Genomic DNA, 18,977 nt, shown 5'->3' with positions numbered 1-18,977 from the left:
TAGAAGACTTTCTAAAGAAAGGGTTTGGCGTGCTGCGCTGTGCCATTTGTGGGTTTTTGCTCATGCTGTTCTTTGTGCCTGGAATTTCTCCCCCTAATTCCCCTGAGCAGTGGATGCAGTGAATGCCCTCCCCACATCCCCCCAGCTTCCCTGAGTGTTGGCTACCAAAAGCTCTCAGTGCACCCAGGGAGCTAAGTCCTCCTGCCCACAGGCAATAACGGACTGACATGGGGTAGATTAAAAGAGATAAGAGACACATCCATCAATTGAAATGTGTGGGACCTTACCTGGACTCTGACTTAAACAAACTGTAAATTTTTTAAAGCTACACCTTTTAAAAATGATTGGCTATTTGAATACTAACTAGATATTTGATGATATTGAGGAATTATTGTGAATTTTTAGGTGTAATAATGATATTGTGGTTTGTATAAATATATTTAGGGATAATACGATGCCTGGGATTTGCTTTAAAATAACACAGGATGAGGATAAGTGGTAAGACTGCAAGGGAAACAAGACTGGCCATGAGCTGATAACTGTTGAAGGTGGGTACTGGGTATATAAGAGTTCACCACACCATTCTCTCTATTTGTGTCTATTTCCCATAATAAAAAGTTTAAAGAGAGAGAACCGACGAAGGGGAGGGAGAGAGTCAAGCACACAATAAGAGTGACAAACAGTGCCAAATCAGTACACATTGTTAAGTTTTTACATATTTACATAAATATCAACTGGAATGCAATATTGAAATTAATGTATATCACTAGAATAAAAAAAGTAAAGATTTATTAAGTGTGTTTTGAAATAAAATAAATTGAAATACGAAAAAGAAAGAAAAGGTTTTGAAAGAGGTTTTAAAGAAAAGTGCAGGATATTCATTGGTAGAGATGTTGGTGAGAGGCACGGAAGCAAAACTTTAGGGGAAAAAGACAACATATGGAATTGACACAGTTGAATTTACAAGTGAAGTGGCTTTACAGAGGAATCGGGATGTTTCTGACAGAGGAAATTCAGTAAATTCTAGCTTGAATGTTTTGTTTGCTTTTGAGTCAGACCAAAGGCTTTGAGTTCCAGCTTCCCAGTTTGTGACCTTGAGCAATTGCTTAACTTTTCCAAAGCCTCCATGGTCTCACTCTAAAACAAAAGATAATCATACTGGCTCTTAGTATTATGAAACATTATGAGATATTGTATGCAGGGTATTTACAAGGAGCCTGGTACTTGGTGTACCTAATGTATGATAGTTATTATCATTAAATTGGAGGAGCAAAAATTTCTCTAGCATTGATTGCTCTTGACGTAATCACACCAAAGAGGAGATATGCAGTGATAAAACCTTCCTGCAGTAGTAGCTATAGAAATGATGACAGGGGAGTAGATCTGGAAAATATTCCAAAGAAGGCTACAGATAGGTACGTTTTTTTCCATTGGAATTAGGCAATGGAGTTAAACAGAAGTTACAATATGGTTGGAATAAATGTATTTTTTTAAAAAAAGATTTCTCTTTCCTTAATTATTAAAAAATATAAGATTTTGTAGAAAACTTTAAACAAAGGATAAAGAAAAATAAAAATAATTCATAACCCTATCACCCAAAGAAGCATTGTTAATTTTTTCTATATATCCTTTCTTTTTCCATGTATGTAAGCATTGTATACCTGGAAATTAAATTTTTTACAATAATTTTCAGGAAAAACAAATTTTAATTAATTGAGCTTCTACTAAATAGGACTGAAAAGCAAAACCTGGACTAGAATTCTGTGTGTGTGTGCGTGTGTGTGTGTGTGTACATGCGTATGTGCTGTGTATACGTGTGTGTAGTGTAGTGTTCCCCTGATTCTTATTATCAGTGGACAACCACTGTGGAACTAGAGTCTAGTCGTTCTGAACCTTTTGGGGGAATCACAGTCTCTCTTTTGAATCTGACGAAAATCAGGGACCCTTTTAACAGAAACATTCTCATGTGTGCATACATGAGACATTTTGCATTGCATAGAATTTCAGAGGGTTCACAGATACTTTGAAGCCCAAAAGGGATCCACAGACCCCAGATTGAGAATCCCTCCACTATGCCATACTTAAGCTTATTTCTATGTATCTTCTTTGTGAGGAGCAGGCAGATGGGTCATCTTTACAATGTGAAGTTCTTGGCATTTTTATTTTGTTTGCTTTTCTGCACTACGATGGAGCAAGCAACACTGGAGGCAACTGGCTAAATGCAAACTCACGAAGCAAGACCAAAATGGCTGGATAGATAGATGCTGTTTGGTTTTGACAACCTAGAAATAATCTTGAAGAAATCCTATGGAGAAGTCTCAAAGAGGAAGATTGGATTTTGTAGACTCAAAGAATGTGTCATGGTTTGGCTTAATCTAGGCCATTTTTATTCTTCTTTTCTTGTGTTTGGGTCTATTATCTGTCTGTAGAATTTATACAGTGAGACTGATGAGAAAGGCTTATGTCTAATTATTTGCTGTGCTGTGTGGAGTGTACTGCAGACAATCAATAAACAATCAATAGTAATTGTAGCCTGCCTCAGAGACAGTAGTGAGAAGCTTCAACTGGCTTAGGTGCATGGTATTTTTCATTAATTTTCTTCTGCTAGTTTTTTCTGTAAAGCCTATATTTAAAGATTAAGTAGAAAAGCTTTCTTTGCTTATGAGAACAAGTTGGCACTGTTTTTAAAAGAAGGAATATATAATCCCAGGTGTTTTACCTCTGTTAATGAGAAAGATGTCTGTTTGCTTCAGATTGAATGAGCAAAGAAGAGGACAAGGATATTTGCATGGTTAAATGCCTATGAGCCCTTCCTTCAGAAAGTAATATTCCCCTGATGTCAATTACTTTTATACGGACATCTGGATGTTTATCATAAGAGTGTACAGATGTCAACTTTTTCTGTATTATAGCTGGAAATGTGGTGATAACTTGACTTTGATTTGAGTAAACATAAAATATCTAACATTTAAAGTCAGAAGTTCACTTCAGGAAGGGGTTTAAACTGACATTTATTAAAAAGAATGGTTCCTTGGAAAAAACAACAGAACCATCCCTAAAGATACAGTCACTCTGATAAAGTAAACAAAGTCCCAGTTATGCTCTACGTAACAAATAACAGAACTTGAACATGACATTTATCTGTTCCTTAAACTTACAGAAGCTGGCTCTGAAGATATTGACATACTTCCCAATGGTCTGGCTTTCTTTAGTGTGGTGAGTGTCTTCTTCCTTCCCCAAATTCAGCAGAGAAGATACAAGGGTATTTGATGAGGGCTGCGGAACAGTAATTTGCTTTTAAAATTCATTTTCCAAGATGTATTCTGAAGAAAAGAGAGGTCAAACAGGATCTTGGAAAACTTCCTCCAGCTTTTCTAAATGTAGAGATGAAGACTCTTTGCCCATTGAGATAGTGTTCTTTATTTCCCCACTGCATTGCACTAAAATATTCCAACGCAATCTGTGTTTTGTTTTGTTTTCCTTTTTTAAATTTTTTTATTTTCTGAGACAGTCTTGTTCTGATTGCCCAGGCTGGAGTGCAGTGGCACGATCTCAGCTCAATGCAACCTCTGCCTCTTGGGTTCAAGCAATTCTCTTGCCTTAGCCTCCCAAGTAGCTGGGATTACAGGCATCTGCCACCATGCCCGGCTAATTTTTGTATTTTTAGTAGAGATGGGGTTTTGCCGTGTTGGCCAGGCTGGTCTCCAACACCTGACCTCACGTGATCCACCTGCCTCAGCCTCCCAAAGTGCTGGCATTACAGGAGTGAGCCACCATGTGCAGCGCAATCTGTGTTTTAAATGTGCATTATTAAAAGGGATATTTGAGGTCTTACTGTGGATACTCAATACTAACATTATACTATTTTAAATACAGCATCTACTCATCTTTCTATTACATATTCAACTTGAAGCAAATATTCTTGCCATTATTATTTATTTTCAAATATTATACCAACCTTGCCGTTTTGCTTTCTTTCTTTTTTCCCCTGAATAATCATAAGTGGAAAGTCGCTGAGTTTATTTACACCCTTCACTTTGCCTTGATTCTTATAAGCTGAAAAACAATATCCTTTCTGGGTATACAATAGAAAGACTTGAAAAACAATTGGCTTGTGAATATTGCTGTGAATATTGTTGAAACTAGCTTGTAACAATATCCATTCTAACTGGGAATCCAGATAAGGGGACAGATGAGGAGGTTCTGACCACCTACCTCCCCGACTTGGGCAGACATAGGAGTTCTTGGCATCTTCACAGGTCCAGTTTTTCTGGAGGAAGAAGTAACCAACTCTGAAGCCTGACTGTAATTATTCTACTTCCTCTCAACATCCATTATTTTCAGGCTCTGAGACTCAAGAGGGATGTGAAAAACTGGGAGATACTTAGAAGGGAGTCACCATACTAATAAAATAGTTGTTAGACTTATGAGAAAGGTGAGAGAACTCAGCTTGGAGTAGAATGAGAATTAGAACACTCTTCAGGTTCCTGATGGTTTTTATATGAAAGACTGTGAGCAGCTGGTTATTACCACTGAGGGAATAAAGAAATACTATGGGCTTTAGCAGAAACACCTATATATATATTTAATTTTAAAAATAAGGTTTTAAAAGGAAGGTTTTATTTAATTGCCCACACAGAATGAATAAAGTGATATTTGTAGTAAGACTCTGGGTTTGTTTAGGAGCACATGCTTGCACGTGTGTATATAGGCTTAGGAAAAAACACTGGGACCACTGGTCCCCAATATTCATAAGTAAAGATGCAAAACTTCTGAATCAAGTAGAAGGCAGTTGCATTGATATTTTAATTTGTTAGTTTATTTGTGTTTTTTGTTGCTGTTTTGCAAGGATGTGTTCTTGGAGAGTTTTATAATCTAGAATTCACCTATTTCAAGATTTCTCTCTGGCCCCCATAGTAATAAATCTGAAGTAGGAGGGATGAGGTCTCCAAGCACATAAATCTACAGCCATTTTAGCTTGGGGGCATATTATAGTTACAAAGATCTTATAGCCACTTCAGTAGAATTTTTCTGCTTTTCTTCTGTTATCCTCCTTTGGTTATTTCACTTTTTTTAAAATTTAGAAATATTCCCAGTTTGCTGCTGTTTTTCATTTACTTGGCATTGTCTCTAAATAAAACCTGGAGTGTACTCTCTTCTAAGTGAAGAGGTCCTACATTGTGGAGGTTGTTCGTTCTTCTTCCTAGCATTTTAGCTCATCTAACCCAGCGTATTTTACAATTATGGGTTGAGGGTCACCTCAAATTAATGTCATACTTCATGAAGAATTGGATGACATAGAATCAAATATAAAAAATGTAAACAATGTGAGTGTACTTAACACCATTGAACTGTACACTTAAAAATGGTGAAAGTGATGAATGTTATATGTATTTTATCACAATTAAAAATAAATTTTTAAAAAGAGAAAAAATACTTAATAAGGACTGCTAACATAACCATGACTAGTTATCACCATCTGATAGTGCTTCCTTTGCATGTAAATCATGCTCTTGTTTTGGGGACATTCATAAAGAATAGAGATTATTAAGAACTGAAGTGGCACTGCCATGTAACAATAGCATAATTCCAGTTTGTTCTACTTACCAGGCCTGCCCTCCATGAAAGTATACAATTGTAGATAATCTTTTTTAATTGGAGAGATTTCCTCTTATGTCCAATTTTATACAGAAAGTGAGACTTTTTTATTGTGCCCCTAATTTTGTGTAAATATGACTGCATCGTATTAGTAAACTGAATAAGGTAGTGCCTTCACATAAAATTCAACATCACCAAGAAGGCTTTACCTTACGAATGTAATGATGAATCACCATTTTAGATAGACTGATAGGTAATTTATTAACTGATTTAAAAGAGAAAAGACCTAGATCATCTCAGTGAATACCAAAAAAGCATTTAGTAAAATTCAATACTCATTCCTAAAGTTCCAAGCAAACTAGAAAGAGAAGGAAAATTCCCACAAAACTACAGCAAACATCATTCTTGATGGTGAAGCATTAGCTGCATTTGCATTAATGTTCAGAACAGGAAGAAAATACCCAACAATACCATAACCATCAGTAATCTACTAGAGTTCTTCTTACTAATTCAGTAAAACAAGAAAAAGAAATGTGAGATAGAAAAGAAAAAAGACAAAACTGTCATTAGAGACAGTAGGGACTGGCTCAGTTGCCCAGGCTGGTGTGCAGTAGTGCAATCATATCTCACTGCAGCCTGAACTCCTAAAATCCAGTGCTCAAGAGGTCCTTCTACCTCAGCCTCCTGAGTAGCTAGGATTACAAGTGCTCACCACAACACTCAGCTAATTTTTTTTTTTTTTTTGTAGAGACAGGGTCTTGCTATGTTGCCCAGGCTGATCTCTAACTCCTGGCCTCAAGCAGTCCTCCCACGTCAGCCTCCCAAAGTGCTGGGATTATAGGCATGAGCCACCAGGCCTGACCTAAAGCTGTAGTAATTTAAAAAGTGTTATATTTGCACAGGAATAGACATGAGACATTAAAAGAACAAAACAGAGAGTCCCTAAACAGACCAATATGTAAATGTCAGAGATCCAGCACACGATAAAGGTGACATTTTGAATGAGTGGGAGAAGGATGGGCTGTATGCCAGGCACTGTTCCAGGCACTGGGATCTAGCAGTGAACAAACTTTCCACAGTCAGTATGTAGATAATCACTTTTCTCCACCCTTAGCTCTCTCTGGAATCACCTAGTCCACCAACCTTCTGATTACCCTATGAAGAGAATAAATCCCTTATTTTCTGTATCAACTAAACAAAATCAGTTATTTTCAGGCTTTCAGTGTTCCACCTCCCCGTTATTATTTTTTCTATTATCTTTTCTCTGTTTTTTGAGTTTTTGTGGCTTTATGCCACTACTTTAACCACAATCTCTATTTATCCTTCATGTACAGTTCCCATATTAGTCCATAAAATTACTTAAGCTTTTGTATTTAATATTTTTCACTGTTTTGGAAAGGGTCTAAAATTCCCAGGACTCCACAGCTTTGCACCAGATAAGCCTGGAGGAATACTAATGATGGATCTAAAAGAAGAAAAACCAAGGGCACGGGAATTAAGAATCAGCCGTGGGTTTGATTTGGCCTCATTCAATCCACATGGCATCAGCACTTTCATAGACAACGGTAAGAGCCAGTGAGCTACCAATGTTCAGTAATGTGTGATAGTTAACAAATGACTGTGAAAAATAGATTCGAATCATATTTATAGGAAGAGAAGAACAATTAACTCATGAATGATTTCTGTATTCTTCATTGCAAAGAAGTTGTTCATTTGCCTCTTCAGCTGGCAGTAAGTTATGCTACCTTTTGAAATTTCTAACAGGTAACATCTGAAAGAATGTTTATATGTCATAATCTTTTCATATATCTATGATCATTGCATTTAAAAAAGAACTGTATTTTTGAATTAAACTAGAAACAGATTATGCATGAATTCTGTATATGGAGTAGGAAACACTTTCTTAAAGGTCAGGGAACCAATGATCAGAAATAACACCAGACAAACAGCAATAGGAAAGACAGAGAATGATCTGTTAGGTCGTCCAACAGCTTATACATTCAACCTTTCCTTGCCTGTGGTATTTAAATGTCAGTGTCTGCCCAGAGGTCCCGTGGTTATGTCTTGTAAATTAACTCTGTTCTTTCAATTCTTTAGATGACACAGTTTATCTCTTTGTTGTAAACCACCCAGAATTCAAGAATACAGTGGAAATTTTTAAATTTGAAGAAGCAGAAAATTCTCTGTTGCATCTGAAAACAGTCAAACATGAGCTTCTTCCAAGGTACTTTCTCATTTTGTTCCTTCTCTAATTTATACCCAGCATTTTCAAACAGTCCCCATGATGGGTTGTCCTGTCATCTTTTATAAGTGCCAGTGTATATATTAGCTAATATGTAAGAGCTAAAGAGCTTATATTTCTTTATTTATATATGTGTGTGTATATAGTTTCCTTATAAACCAGGGCGAGCACGGCATATGAAAGTTGATGTCACTCATTATACTATTCACTGTTCTATGCGGACTCCTTTGAGAAATGATGAAGTGCCTAACTACAGGGTGATACTCTTCAGGCCCATCTTGAGGGTAGAAGGCAAACCCTAACATTTTTTCCTGCTGTCACCCTCCATCTTAGATGACTTATCAAGCAGATGAGTGTCTTGCCAAGGAAGAGTGGCCTCTTTTTTATTGGGTTTGTATGCTTTGCATGGGACTTTATACCAATTGCTTTCATAGGGTTAGTGGTGGTTGCATGCTAGTAATCCCATAGAATTAGAGCCACTCAAGTTGAGAGTGGGTCATTACACTTCAGGAACATAAAGCTGGTTGAAAATGTGGCTAAAAGAGAATCATGTGTACCCCTACTCCCAGTTCAGTGTGTGTTAGCCTATGGCTTCTTTTACTTTAAACTCGATGAATATTTTTAATTTCTAATGAAATTAAAAATATTGCCTATCTAGGGCCTATCTATGCCTATCTAGGGCATAAGCATATAACTTCCAATCATTCCTTCCCAAAATGCACTTGATAAAAAAAGATAGGAGCATAAATACCATCCAAGCATTATGGTGCTCTTTCAGAAAAAGGAGACTTACCTTCACCATAGCTCTGTATTTTTCATTTAGCAAAGAATAAAGCAGCTCTTTCAGAAATTTTTGCATAGAGTAATTGGAATTTAAATTTAATAAAACCCTCGCCTAACTGGTCTTAAAAATGAAATTGTTTTTAGCATATAAATCTCTCACCTAAAGCGTTGTACTATGGCAATTTCATCATCCATCTCTCTGCAGGTGTTTATTCAGTGCCTATTCATTCTCGGCATGTCAGCTTTGTGAGGCAGGTAGAAATTGAACAGTCAACCTTAGTTTGACTAATAACTAAGCAAGGGAAATTAGAAAAATCCAGGAACTAAGTGAATGGAAGCTAGGTAAATGTTACTGACTGCCTAACCAGCTCACCAGCCAATCAGGCTGTCTCCAGCTCTGTACTGTGGACATCTCTGTCCTTACGTGTAATTGGTAAACTCTACATTTCTTGCTGTCAAAAAACATGCCTTAGTGGCACTAAGTTCCCTCTTCTTTTATAGTAATCCTGCCATAATTGCTAAATTACCTGTATTCAGATTACCTGGTACCATACAAAATTGTTCTCTGGCAACAATATTATAGTATATTGTATATGAATATATTCATGTGATTTCAGCTCATCTTTTCTTCTTACCAAAAATTTAAAGCACATGTTGTGTAAATCATATGAGTACTTAATATTTAATATGGAGACTAACAGGCCTTTTATTTCCTCTCACATGCTATTTTTCTTTTTCAGTGTGAATGACATCACAGCTGTTGGACCGGCACATTTCTATGCCACAAATGACCACTACTTCTCTGATCCTTTCTTAAAATATTTAGAAACATACTTGAACTTACACTGGGCAAATGTTGTTTACTACAGTCCCAATGAAGTTAAAGTGGTAGCAGAAGGATTTGATTCAGCAAATGGAATCAATATTTCACCTGATAATAAGTATGGCCCCTTATAGAATATCTTCATTTTTCTTCAGTTGTGATGCTGGCCAAATTCTTTACCTTGCTTTCTTTGTCAATGTGAAAATGGTTTTCTTGACATTTATGGTATATTATACATATAATATGTAGATACACTATATATGTAATTATGTATATTATATATATTTACATATAATATATACTTAGTCACATTATTTATATGCAAATATAATACCATATATGTAAGTATACTATATAATACAATAATATATGTATACTTACATATAATATATAAAGTTTGGAATACATCATTGTCAAATTTAATTTTATAAATATAAATTTTAAAGTGTGATCATACTGATGCATACATATTGAAGTATCAGGCATTTCCTTTCAAATAAATATGTTATTACTTTTATTGGCTATATATTATTCCATTATAAAGATGATCTTAAACTAATTTAACCAATTCTCTATTGATGGATATGTGTATGGGGGTGGGGAGTTCTACATAAAAAAATTTTATACTTCTTATATACCATGGAAGTTTAAACAGGTATTTTTTTTTTAAAGAAAAAGTCCCTAAGAGAGGGTTTTCTTTTTTTAAAGATGGAGTCTCACTCCATCGCCCAGGCTGGAGTGCAATGGCGTGATCTCGGCTTACCGCAACCTCCACCTCCTGGGTTCAAGCCATCCTCCTGCCTCAGCCTCCTGAGTAGCTGGGATTACAGGCATGCACCACCATGCCTGGATAATTTTGTATTTTTAGTAGAGATGGGGTTTCTCCATGTTGGTCAGGCTAGTCTCCTAGTCTCGAACCTCCGACCTCAGGTGATCTGCCCACCTCAGCCTCCCAAAGTGCTGGGATTACAGGCATAAGCCGCTGCACCCAGCCCTAAGAGAGTATTATAACATAATGGTTAAACTTGCAGATTTTTGACTCATACAGGCCTGCGTTCAAATCCCACCGAAGGCACTGGCTAAATGGTTCTGTGAGCTACTTTTCTGTAGAACAGACCCCTAGAAATAGAAAGATTTGCTCAAACAGTGTGATTCTTTTAAATGTTAACTTTAATAGATATGGCCAAATTGTCCTCCAAAATTATCTCATTATTTTTATATGCGCAACCACAACCTATAAGAGAAGATATTAAATTCTTTATTAGCTTTCTTATCTACTGCCTCTGCACACTGAAAAATTTAAACTACTACAAATACAACATAAAATAAATTTGGCACTCCTTGACAACTAAATGCGCTTATTTTTGTGATCCAGTTTCTCCTCCTTTCTTGTTGACTATAGAAAAAGAATGTGGAATCATTTAATTTAAATTGTCTCTAACTGACCTGATCCAACCTCTGCAGCCAAGTCTGTTTTTCACTCTTATATTTCCATTATGAGAGTCAAACTTTCCAGTCACCCAATCTAACAAAAAAATAACAATAATGAAAAGGGAGATTCAGCTTTTGCTCCTCTTTCACCATTCCTATTCAGCCTGTAGGCAGGTCCTGTTGGTTCTACCTGTGCCTCCTTCCTCTATCCCCAAACTCCTTTCCCTTTGAGTGAGACCTGCCTAGTTTAGATTCTTATCTTCTCTGACTACCATATGAGACTTTCTTCCAATTTGTTTTCTGTCTACTTGGATTTTTTGCACTCTTGCCAATTTTGTCTTTCTGTGTCTATTAGCCTTGAAGGGCTCCCCAAAGGGGGAACTCTGTCTTCCTCACCTTTGACTCCTCATGCCAGCACAGTGCCAGGCACAAAGCAAATGCTCAGGAATTGTGGAACAGAACTGACCATTTGTTGCCACTTTATTATTCTAAGATTTCAGTGGAATCCAATTGCTTTTCACATCAAGGCAGAGTAAAGGGTTGAACTTTAATAGGCCAGCTCCAACCTCCCTTTTTACTGTTTCCATGCTTTCTGTGCTTTAGACAAAGAACTCATTGTTTTAAACATTCCTTCATCTTGTTGCTCCTGTGATTCTGCTCTTGTGTTTGCTTCTGCCTGGAAAGTGCCTCCTCCGTCCTCATCTCCTCAAATCTCATCTCTCCTTACATAGCCACTGCAGATGCCCCTTCCTTGGTGAGCCTTTCTGTGTCCTCAGAAATTAGCTATTTCTAGACCTGAACTATTTCTCATGCTTATTAGGTGTTTAATGTGTACAAACCAGTGAGATTGTTCCAACATACTATAAACTTTCTAGGAGAGAGGCTGTGTCTTCTTCATGTTTATACTCTGCTACAACACTTGAGTTCATGGCTTTTTACAGATGATAATTGCTCAATAGAACAGGTGCCATGAAACAGTTAATTCAATGAATAAAATTACCTCAAAATAGTCCATTAATTCACTCACCTTTGATGTAGACAGATTATTCTGAATTGATATTTATCTCTTACTCTTAAAATTCTCTATGTATTAATAAATATTTTATTGAATATTAAGGAATAATCACCATTTTAACAAGATGTTCTTTACCATATATTTCTATATGTACATGATATTTAGAAGTGTCAAATTATATTGTGGAATGTAAAAGCTTTTCTTGTGAAGCCAAGCATTTGTTTTATTGTCATTTCAGTGGCAAATATGGACTTCATATTCAAAATGATGTTCTATATTATTTTTCCTTAGAAGCTTTTTGAAAAACAGTTTAATAATTTCAGATTGTTGTAGCACCACTGAATTGATTCTGAAAGCTTACTTTTTAAATAAAAATTGGCCTTTATCAAGCATTCCTTGGGGGCACATGATTGATTAACTTTTTGGCAGGTTATTAAGACTTATTCTTTCACACTGTATTAATGAAGCTTTATATTGGCATGGAGCTCTAACCAGTGTGTCCTTTCTGCAAAGGTATATCTATGTTGCTGATGTATTGGCTCATGAAATTCATGTTTTGGAAAAACACCCTAATATGAATTTAACTCAATTGAAGGTAAAATATTTATTTTTACCTATAGACAGTAATCTGTTGTGCTTTGCAATGACATGGTTTTTCTATAAGAGTACCACATGTAGAACAAAATATGGATGCCAGTGTAGCTATTCTGGGTTTTTAAATACTCCCTACAACTAGAGAAAGCTCCTGTTTCCAGGGATCACAAGGACTGACCATGATTACATGCAGCAGCAGGTTGAGAGTGATATTTGCATCAGATTTAGGGCCCAGTCCATGAAGTATTGATGGCATTGGAAGAATTCCAATAAGAATTTTCACAATTGAAAACTCTAATAGATGCATTCTCAAATGAAGATTTATACACAATGTCAGTTCTTTCAATAATAAATGAAGGTAGAAATTGGGTTCCACACCATTATTATTTTCTTCCTACTCAACAACACATATTTTAGGGTAAGAATTTCCTATCTTGCTTTGATAGAGTTCCTTGAGCTAACCGATCATTGTGCATCTTTTAAGGGAAAAGGAGTTCAGTTTTTAAGAGAGATTTTTAGAGAGACTGATTATCACTCTAACTTTCTTAATTTCAGGGAAGAAGCAACTCAAAACCAGTTTTTAATAAGTTCCTTTTAAGCAATATTGGTGTTAGAGGGTGGAAGCAGGGCGATGTGTAATTTCCTCACATGTATAGAGGCAGGAAGGTTACCTCTAAATTATTTAATCAAGTTTCTCATGTCATTTAGATATTGACAATTTCTCATTTGGAAGGTACTTGAGCTGGATACACTGGTGGATAATTTATCTATTGATCCTTCCTCGGGGGACATTTGGGTAGGCTGTCATCCTAATGGCCAGAAGCTCTTCGTGTATGACCCGAACAATCCTCCCTCATCAGAGGTTTTTATATTTTTAGTTTTTCAACCTTAATTATTCAAGTCCTTTTGAACTAATAATACAATAAATTGTCACAGGGATGATTTGCTTAGTTATTTTAAAGCAATAATAAACTTACGTCGTGGTTTTGTAATTGCTTTAAGCCAATAATTGACAATGTTACATTGTTCAAATACTTTAAGAAAGGTAATCTTTTGATGTATTAAATTATGGTGGAAACTAGTCAAAAGGCATTTTTATAAAGACATGTGCCCTTCTTGGGTGGTATACTGACAATTTTTAAAGTATCTGATTTATTGTCAGCTCACCACATGATGTGATATTTATTCATGTTGAAGTAGTGTGAAAAAGTAGGCATATTAGTATGAAAGTATTTCTATTAAAGCTGAATTGCTATAATAACACTAAATCCTGTGTTGGCATGGAATAACTAGATGGTTTAAGAAAGTACTTTCTTTGAAGACTGGAGAAAGTACTTTAATTTAAACATTAAAAAATTGGTAACTGCTATTTTCAACAGCATGTCCCCTTAATCAGTGTGTCATTGTGGAAAACAGGGCTTATTGGTGATTGAGTGACATGCATGTACGGTGGTCTTATATTAATACTTTGTATCCCTTGAATAGGTTCTCCGCATCCAGAACATTCTATCTGAGAAGCCTACGGTGACTACAGTTTATGCCAACAATGGTTCTGTTCTCCAAGGAAGTTCTGTAGCCTCAGTGTATGATGGGAAGTTGCTCATAGGCACTTTATACCACAGAGCCTTGTATTGTGAACTCTAAATTGTACTTTTGGCATGAAAGTGCAATAACTTAACAATTAATTTTCTATGAATTGCTAATTCTGAGGGAATTTAACCAGCAACATTGACCCAGAAATGTATGGCATGTGTAGTTAATTTTATTCCAGTAAGGAACGGCCCTTTTAGTTCTTAGAGCACTTTTAACAAAAAAGAAAAATGAACAGGTTCTTTAAAATGCCAAGCAAGGGAGAGAAAAGAAAGCTGCTTTCGAATAAAGTGAATACATTTTGCACAAAATAAGCCTCACCTTTGCATTCCAACTGCCAGAACATGGATTCCACTGAAATAGAGTGAATTATATTTCCTTAAAATGTGAGTGACCTCAATTTTGGCACTGTGACCACTATGGCTGTGTAGAACTACTGATAATAACGTATTCTGATGTTTTGTACTTACATCTTTGTTTACCATTAAAAAGTTGGAGTTATATTAAAGACTAACTAAAAATCCCAGTTTTGTCTGTGTTTAATTCTCAAGGCATATGCCTAGGAGAAATGGGAAAGCAGCTGCTTCCTTATGGAGTTTGGATAGTCAGGCATGGCCATATTAATTTCTCTTGTGGAAAGCTGAAAGTGAATGGACTCTTAATTTGACATAACAACAACAACAAAAATCAATGACATATTGCAACTGAAATTCCCAGTTCCTAAGGAGGCTTCCATCAGCTGTCTTCCTTAATGGGAGTCCACTTTAGATACAAAGAGGAAATAAGGGTTTGGACAGGAAGGTCATGCCACCTCCTCATTGAACAGAACTGTGAACTAAAGTCAGGAGAGATGAAGTCAGTTGTCCATGAGCACGTGGTTAAGCAGCAGCAACACTAGGATCAGGGGTGCATGCGCAGCTCACAGAAGGAGAGTTTTTCTGCTCACTGTACCTCCTATAAAATCATCATAAGCCCTAGAGAGAGACTTTCATGTGTTTCTTTCCGTTGTAATTTATCAAAGTACTTCATTTCTCATACTTTTTCCCTATCATCATCATGAAAATATTTGTCAGTTAATTACAATATGCCAAACAATGCACTGAAAGTATTACTTTGTTACCTTATTTAATCCTAATTGCAGCCGTAAGTATTGATATTATATCACTGTTAACATTTCACAGATGTTCAGTCTATTTCTGATGTCAGAGCCCTTACCACTAACCACTACATGATACTACTGCCATAGAACGAACTAGTATTTTGTTACTCACTTTTTCCTAATGTACACAGTTTCTTCGTGTTTTGTAGATACCAGTTTGAGTTCTGCTTTTAGATGGATCATTTAATGGCTTTTAAATGTAAATTTCAGTAGTATTCTTAAATTTGGCCTGTATCCATTTGGCCTGTGTTGTTATTTATATATTTACATAGTTTGTTACATATTGTATTGGATTTATTTCATGCCAAAATAATTTTCTTTTTTGTTTACATTATCCATGGGAAAATGCTAAGTCACAGATGAATATAGCAAGATTAAATATTGCAGACCTAGGGATCCAAATGAAGAACTAGATGTTTTAGATTTTATGAGATTATATCAATGATTATCTAAAAAGCTACATTTATAAAAAGTACTGGAATACAGTGGGCATAAAACAAAGTTGGTTTCTATTGCATTTATTACAAATTTTAGAATAAAACCATGTCCTTTGCAGCAACATGGATGCAGCTGGAGGTCATCCTAAGCAAATTAATGCAAGAACATAAAACCAAATATTGCATGTCCTCACTTTTAAGTGGGAGCTAAACATAGAATACACATAGACAAAGATGGGAAAAACAGACACTGGGGACCACTAGACAGGAGGGAGAATGAGGCTATGGACTGAAAAACTATTGGGTACTATGTCCATATCCCAAACCTCAGCATCATGCAGTATACCCAGGTAACAACTCTAGACCTGTACTCTTTCACTACCCCCTCAAAAAATACTGGAGAGTACGATTTGCTGGATCATATGGTAGAAGTTGTTTAATTTTGAAGGAAACTGCCAAACCATTCCAAGTTACTACACTGTTTTGCATTTGCACCAAGCAGTGAATGAGAGTTCCTGTTATTCCACATCCTGGCCAGCATTTGGTGTTGTCAGTGTTTTAGATTATACTGTTATGAAGTGGTATCTCATTTTGATTTGCAATTCCCTGATGACATATAATGTTGAACATTATTATGCTTGTTTGCTATCTGTATGTCTTCTCTGATAAGGTGCCTGTTTGTACCATTGGCCCATTTTAAAATCTTTTTTGTTGTTGTTGTTTTCTTATTAAGTTTTAAGAGTGCTTTGAATATTTTGAATAATAATCTTTTGTTAGGTATTTCTTTTGCAAATATTTTCTCCCAGTCTGTTGCTTGTCTTCTCATTCTCTTGACAGTGTGTTCTGCAGAGGATATTTATTTTTAAAAGCAAAATCAGGGCACCTCTATAAGATAATATAGCCACTTCGAATGATACTACAGAATATTAGCATAGACATGTGCTCACAGTGTATTTTGAATAAAGCATGCAAGTATTTAAAAATTTTTATTTGGACAAAAGTATATGTAAGTTAATAAGCACATGTATGGCCAGCCACGTTGGCTCACGCCTGTAATCCCAGCACTTTGGGAGGCTGAGGTGGGCAGATCACCTGAGGTCAGGAGTTCGAGACTGGCCTGACCAACATGGAGAAACCCCGTCTCTACTAAAAATACAAAAACTAGCCGGGCGTGGTGGTACATGCCTGTAATCCCAGCTACTCGGGAGGCTGAGGCAGGAGAATCCGTTGAACCTGGGAGGCAGAGATAGGTTGCGGTGAGCCAAGATAACACCACTGCACTCCGGTCTGGGCAACAAGAGTGAAACTCTGTCTCAAAAACAAAAACAAAAAAATTTTTAAAAAGCACATGTATTATTTATCTTAGAAATAAAAAAAATAAGAATCTCTGATTTCTGACCTCTCTGGACCATGAGAAATTCTATCAAGCTCTTAGTATATTGTGCACTTATTTATGGTGCCCTCTCTCTGATCTTATACTGAGCTGAACAATTGAAAACAAGTGAAACTGTGATTGGGATATGACACCATGAGATGAATATAGGTCTTACAGGTGTATGTGTTAATTATTTTTACTCCAAGATTCTGTTTAGTGACAATAATTTTTTTTACTTTTTACAAAACCTCAGCTCTTTTATAACAATGAAATGTGAACATGAATACTTAATACAAGGAGTAAGAAAGATTAAATATAAGCTATAATACAGTATTTTTTTCATGTTGCATATGGATTAATCCTTAATTGCAACTCATATAAAGCTGATTATTTTCTCTGAACTTTGAATTGTTCAGTTTGAATCCTATCTTGGAGTCACAGCCAACCTAGGCTAGTCAATATCTACTGTTCTCAGCAAAGCAATGAAAAAGTAACAGCTTAAAAGTAACCCACCACCACACCAGCCACCTCTACCTTTCTGTGACTACTTGTAGTTTTCATTACTCACGCTGCTTTCCAGGGAAGGATTTCTGGGTGTGAGAGAAGGAGCTGGGTGGGAGAATCCCAGTAGCATTCTCTCTTAGCTTTCTGCGCCTGCTTTTCAGCACTTTTCTTCTAGTGTATTTTAATTTTCATTCTCTTTTTATGAGTTTAGGTACACTTTGAGATATTTAAGGAGATCTGTATTTATTTTTTTGTGAATGCTTTTTTTCCTTCAAGGATGTTGGCCTTGTTCTATGAATTTCTAGGAGTTCTTCATGTGTAAAGGAGGGAATGATTTTTCCAGTTCATAACTAAATCATCCATTATGCAATTCTTGATAGTGATTGAAAACACCAGGAAAGGATGTTCTCCATTAGAAGAGAAAGCAGTACAGGTATTTTCAAACTTTTAAAATCATGGAACCTGGTTCTCCCATCACAGGTAGTATTGAGTGCAGAAGACATTATTCAGACCTTTCTTAAGAAAGGGCTAATGTAAAAGATACATTTATTACATGAATTGATTCAAGGCCTGAAAATGATGATTAGGATAAACATGACTTTTGTCACTCCGCTTTAGAAAACTCCCCAGACTTCTCCTATAATATAAAATGGAAACCACAACTTTAAATGGACTCTCTGAAGCTGGCCACAGTGGATCACACTTGTAATCCCAGCATTTTGGGAGACTGAGGCAGGAGGGTCACTTGAACCCAGTAGTTCATGACCAGCCCAGGCAACATAGCAAGACCCCCATCTCCATGTAAAAAAAAAAAAAAAAAACTTAAAAAAAATTACTACAGCATTATATATAAGATACATGGTGGCACTTGCTGTAGTCCCAGCTACGTGAGAGGCTGAGGTGGGAGTCCCTCCACCTAAACATTTCTCAAAACCATACAATTATAAGAACTTTGAGAAACAATCTCCTCACCTTCTCCAGTCACCCTCACATATCTCACCCAGAAAGGCCTCCAATTATCTCCCAGCCTCCAGGAAAGGTAAGTGCTCCACCTGCTCCATAATCCATTCTCATCATTGTGGAGCAATGTTTCTAAAACACCTGCCAAAGCATGTTACTTCCAGTGGCTTCCCAATGCCCCTTAGAATATAATTCAAGTTTCTTAACTTGGCCTACAATCTCCCTTCCTCTCCAGGTTCAATTCTCACCATCTTCCTCCCAATCATTTAAGCTCAGTGATTCTGAAAGCATGGTCCCTGGCCCAGCAGCATCAGCATCACCTGCAAACTTGTTAGACATGCAAATTCTTAAGCCCCACCCCAAATCTAACAAATCTGATACTCTGGGTCTAGGACTCAGCAATCTCTCTTTTAAGGAGCCCTCCAGGTGATTCTTAGGCCTGCTGAAGTTTGAGAACTGCTGCTCT

General features: G+C 36.4%; 1 protein-coding gene across 2 annotated transcripts in view; it reads left to right on the top strand.

Moving 5' to 3' along the window:
- The window catches only part of PON2 (paraoxonase 2), a 29,833-nt gene extending 15,231 nt beyond the window's left edge, over positions 1-14,602 (top strand). The window contains exons 3-9 of one of the 2 annotated variants that reach the window (XM_011955100.1): positions 3,161-3,216; positions 6,998-7,163; positions 7,732-7,822; positions 9,364-9,564; positions 12,406-12,487; positions 13,220-13,348; positions 13,972-14,602. In XM_011955100.1, the coding sequence (XP_011810490.1) occupies positions 3,161-3,216; positions 6,998-7,163; positions 7,732-7,822; positions 9,364-9,564; positions 12,406-12,487; positions 13,220-13,348; positions 13,972-14,130 (884 nt within the window). In that variant the 3' untranslated portion in view covers positions 14,131-14,602. Of the gene's footprint in view, positions 1-3,160; positions 3,217-6,997; positions 7,164-7,695; positions 7,823-9,363; positions 9,565-12,405; positions 12,488-13,219; positions 13,349-13,971 lie in introns of both variants that reach the window. The other variant, XM_011955099.1, reaches the window with a different exon arrangement.
- The last annotated feature ends 4,375 nt before the right edge of the window (positions 14,603-18,977 follow it).

Source organism: Colobus angolensis, unplaced genomic scaffold (assembly GCF_000951035.1).
Source record: "Colobus angolensis palliatus isolate OR3802 unplaced genomic scaffold, Cang.pa_1.0 Scaffold394, whole genome shotgun sequence".
Taxonomy (NCBI): Eukaryota; Metazoa; Chordata; class Mammalia; order Primates; family Cercopithecidae; genus Colobus; species Colobus angolensis.
The sequence above is the reverse complement of the archived record's forward strand: the minus strand, read 5'-3'. Positions and strand labels throughout refer to the sequence as shown.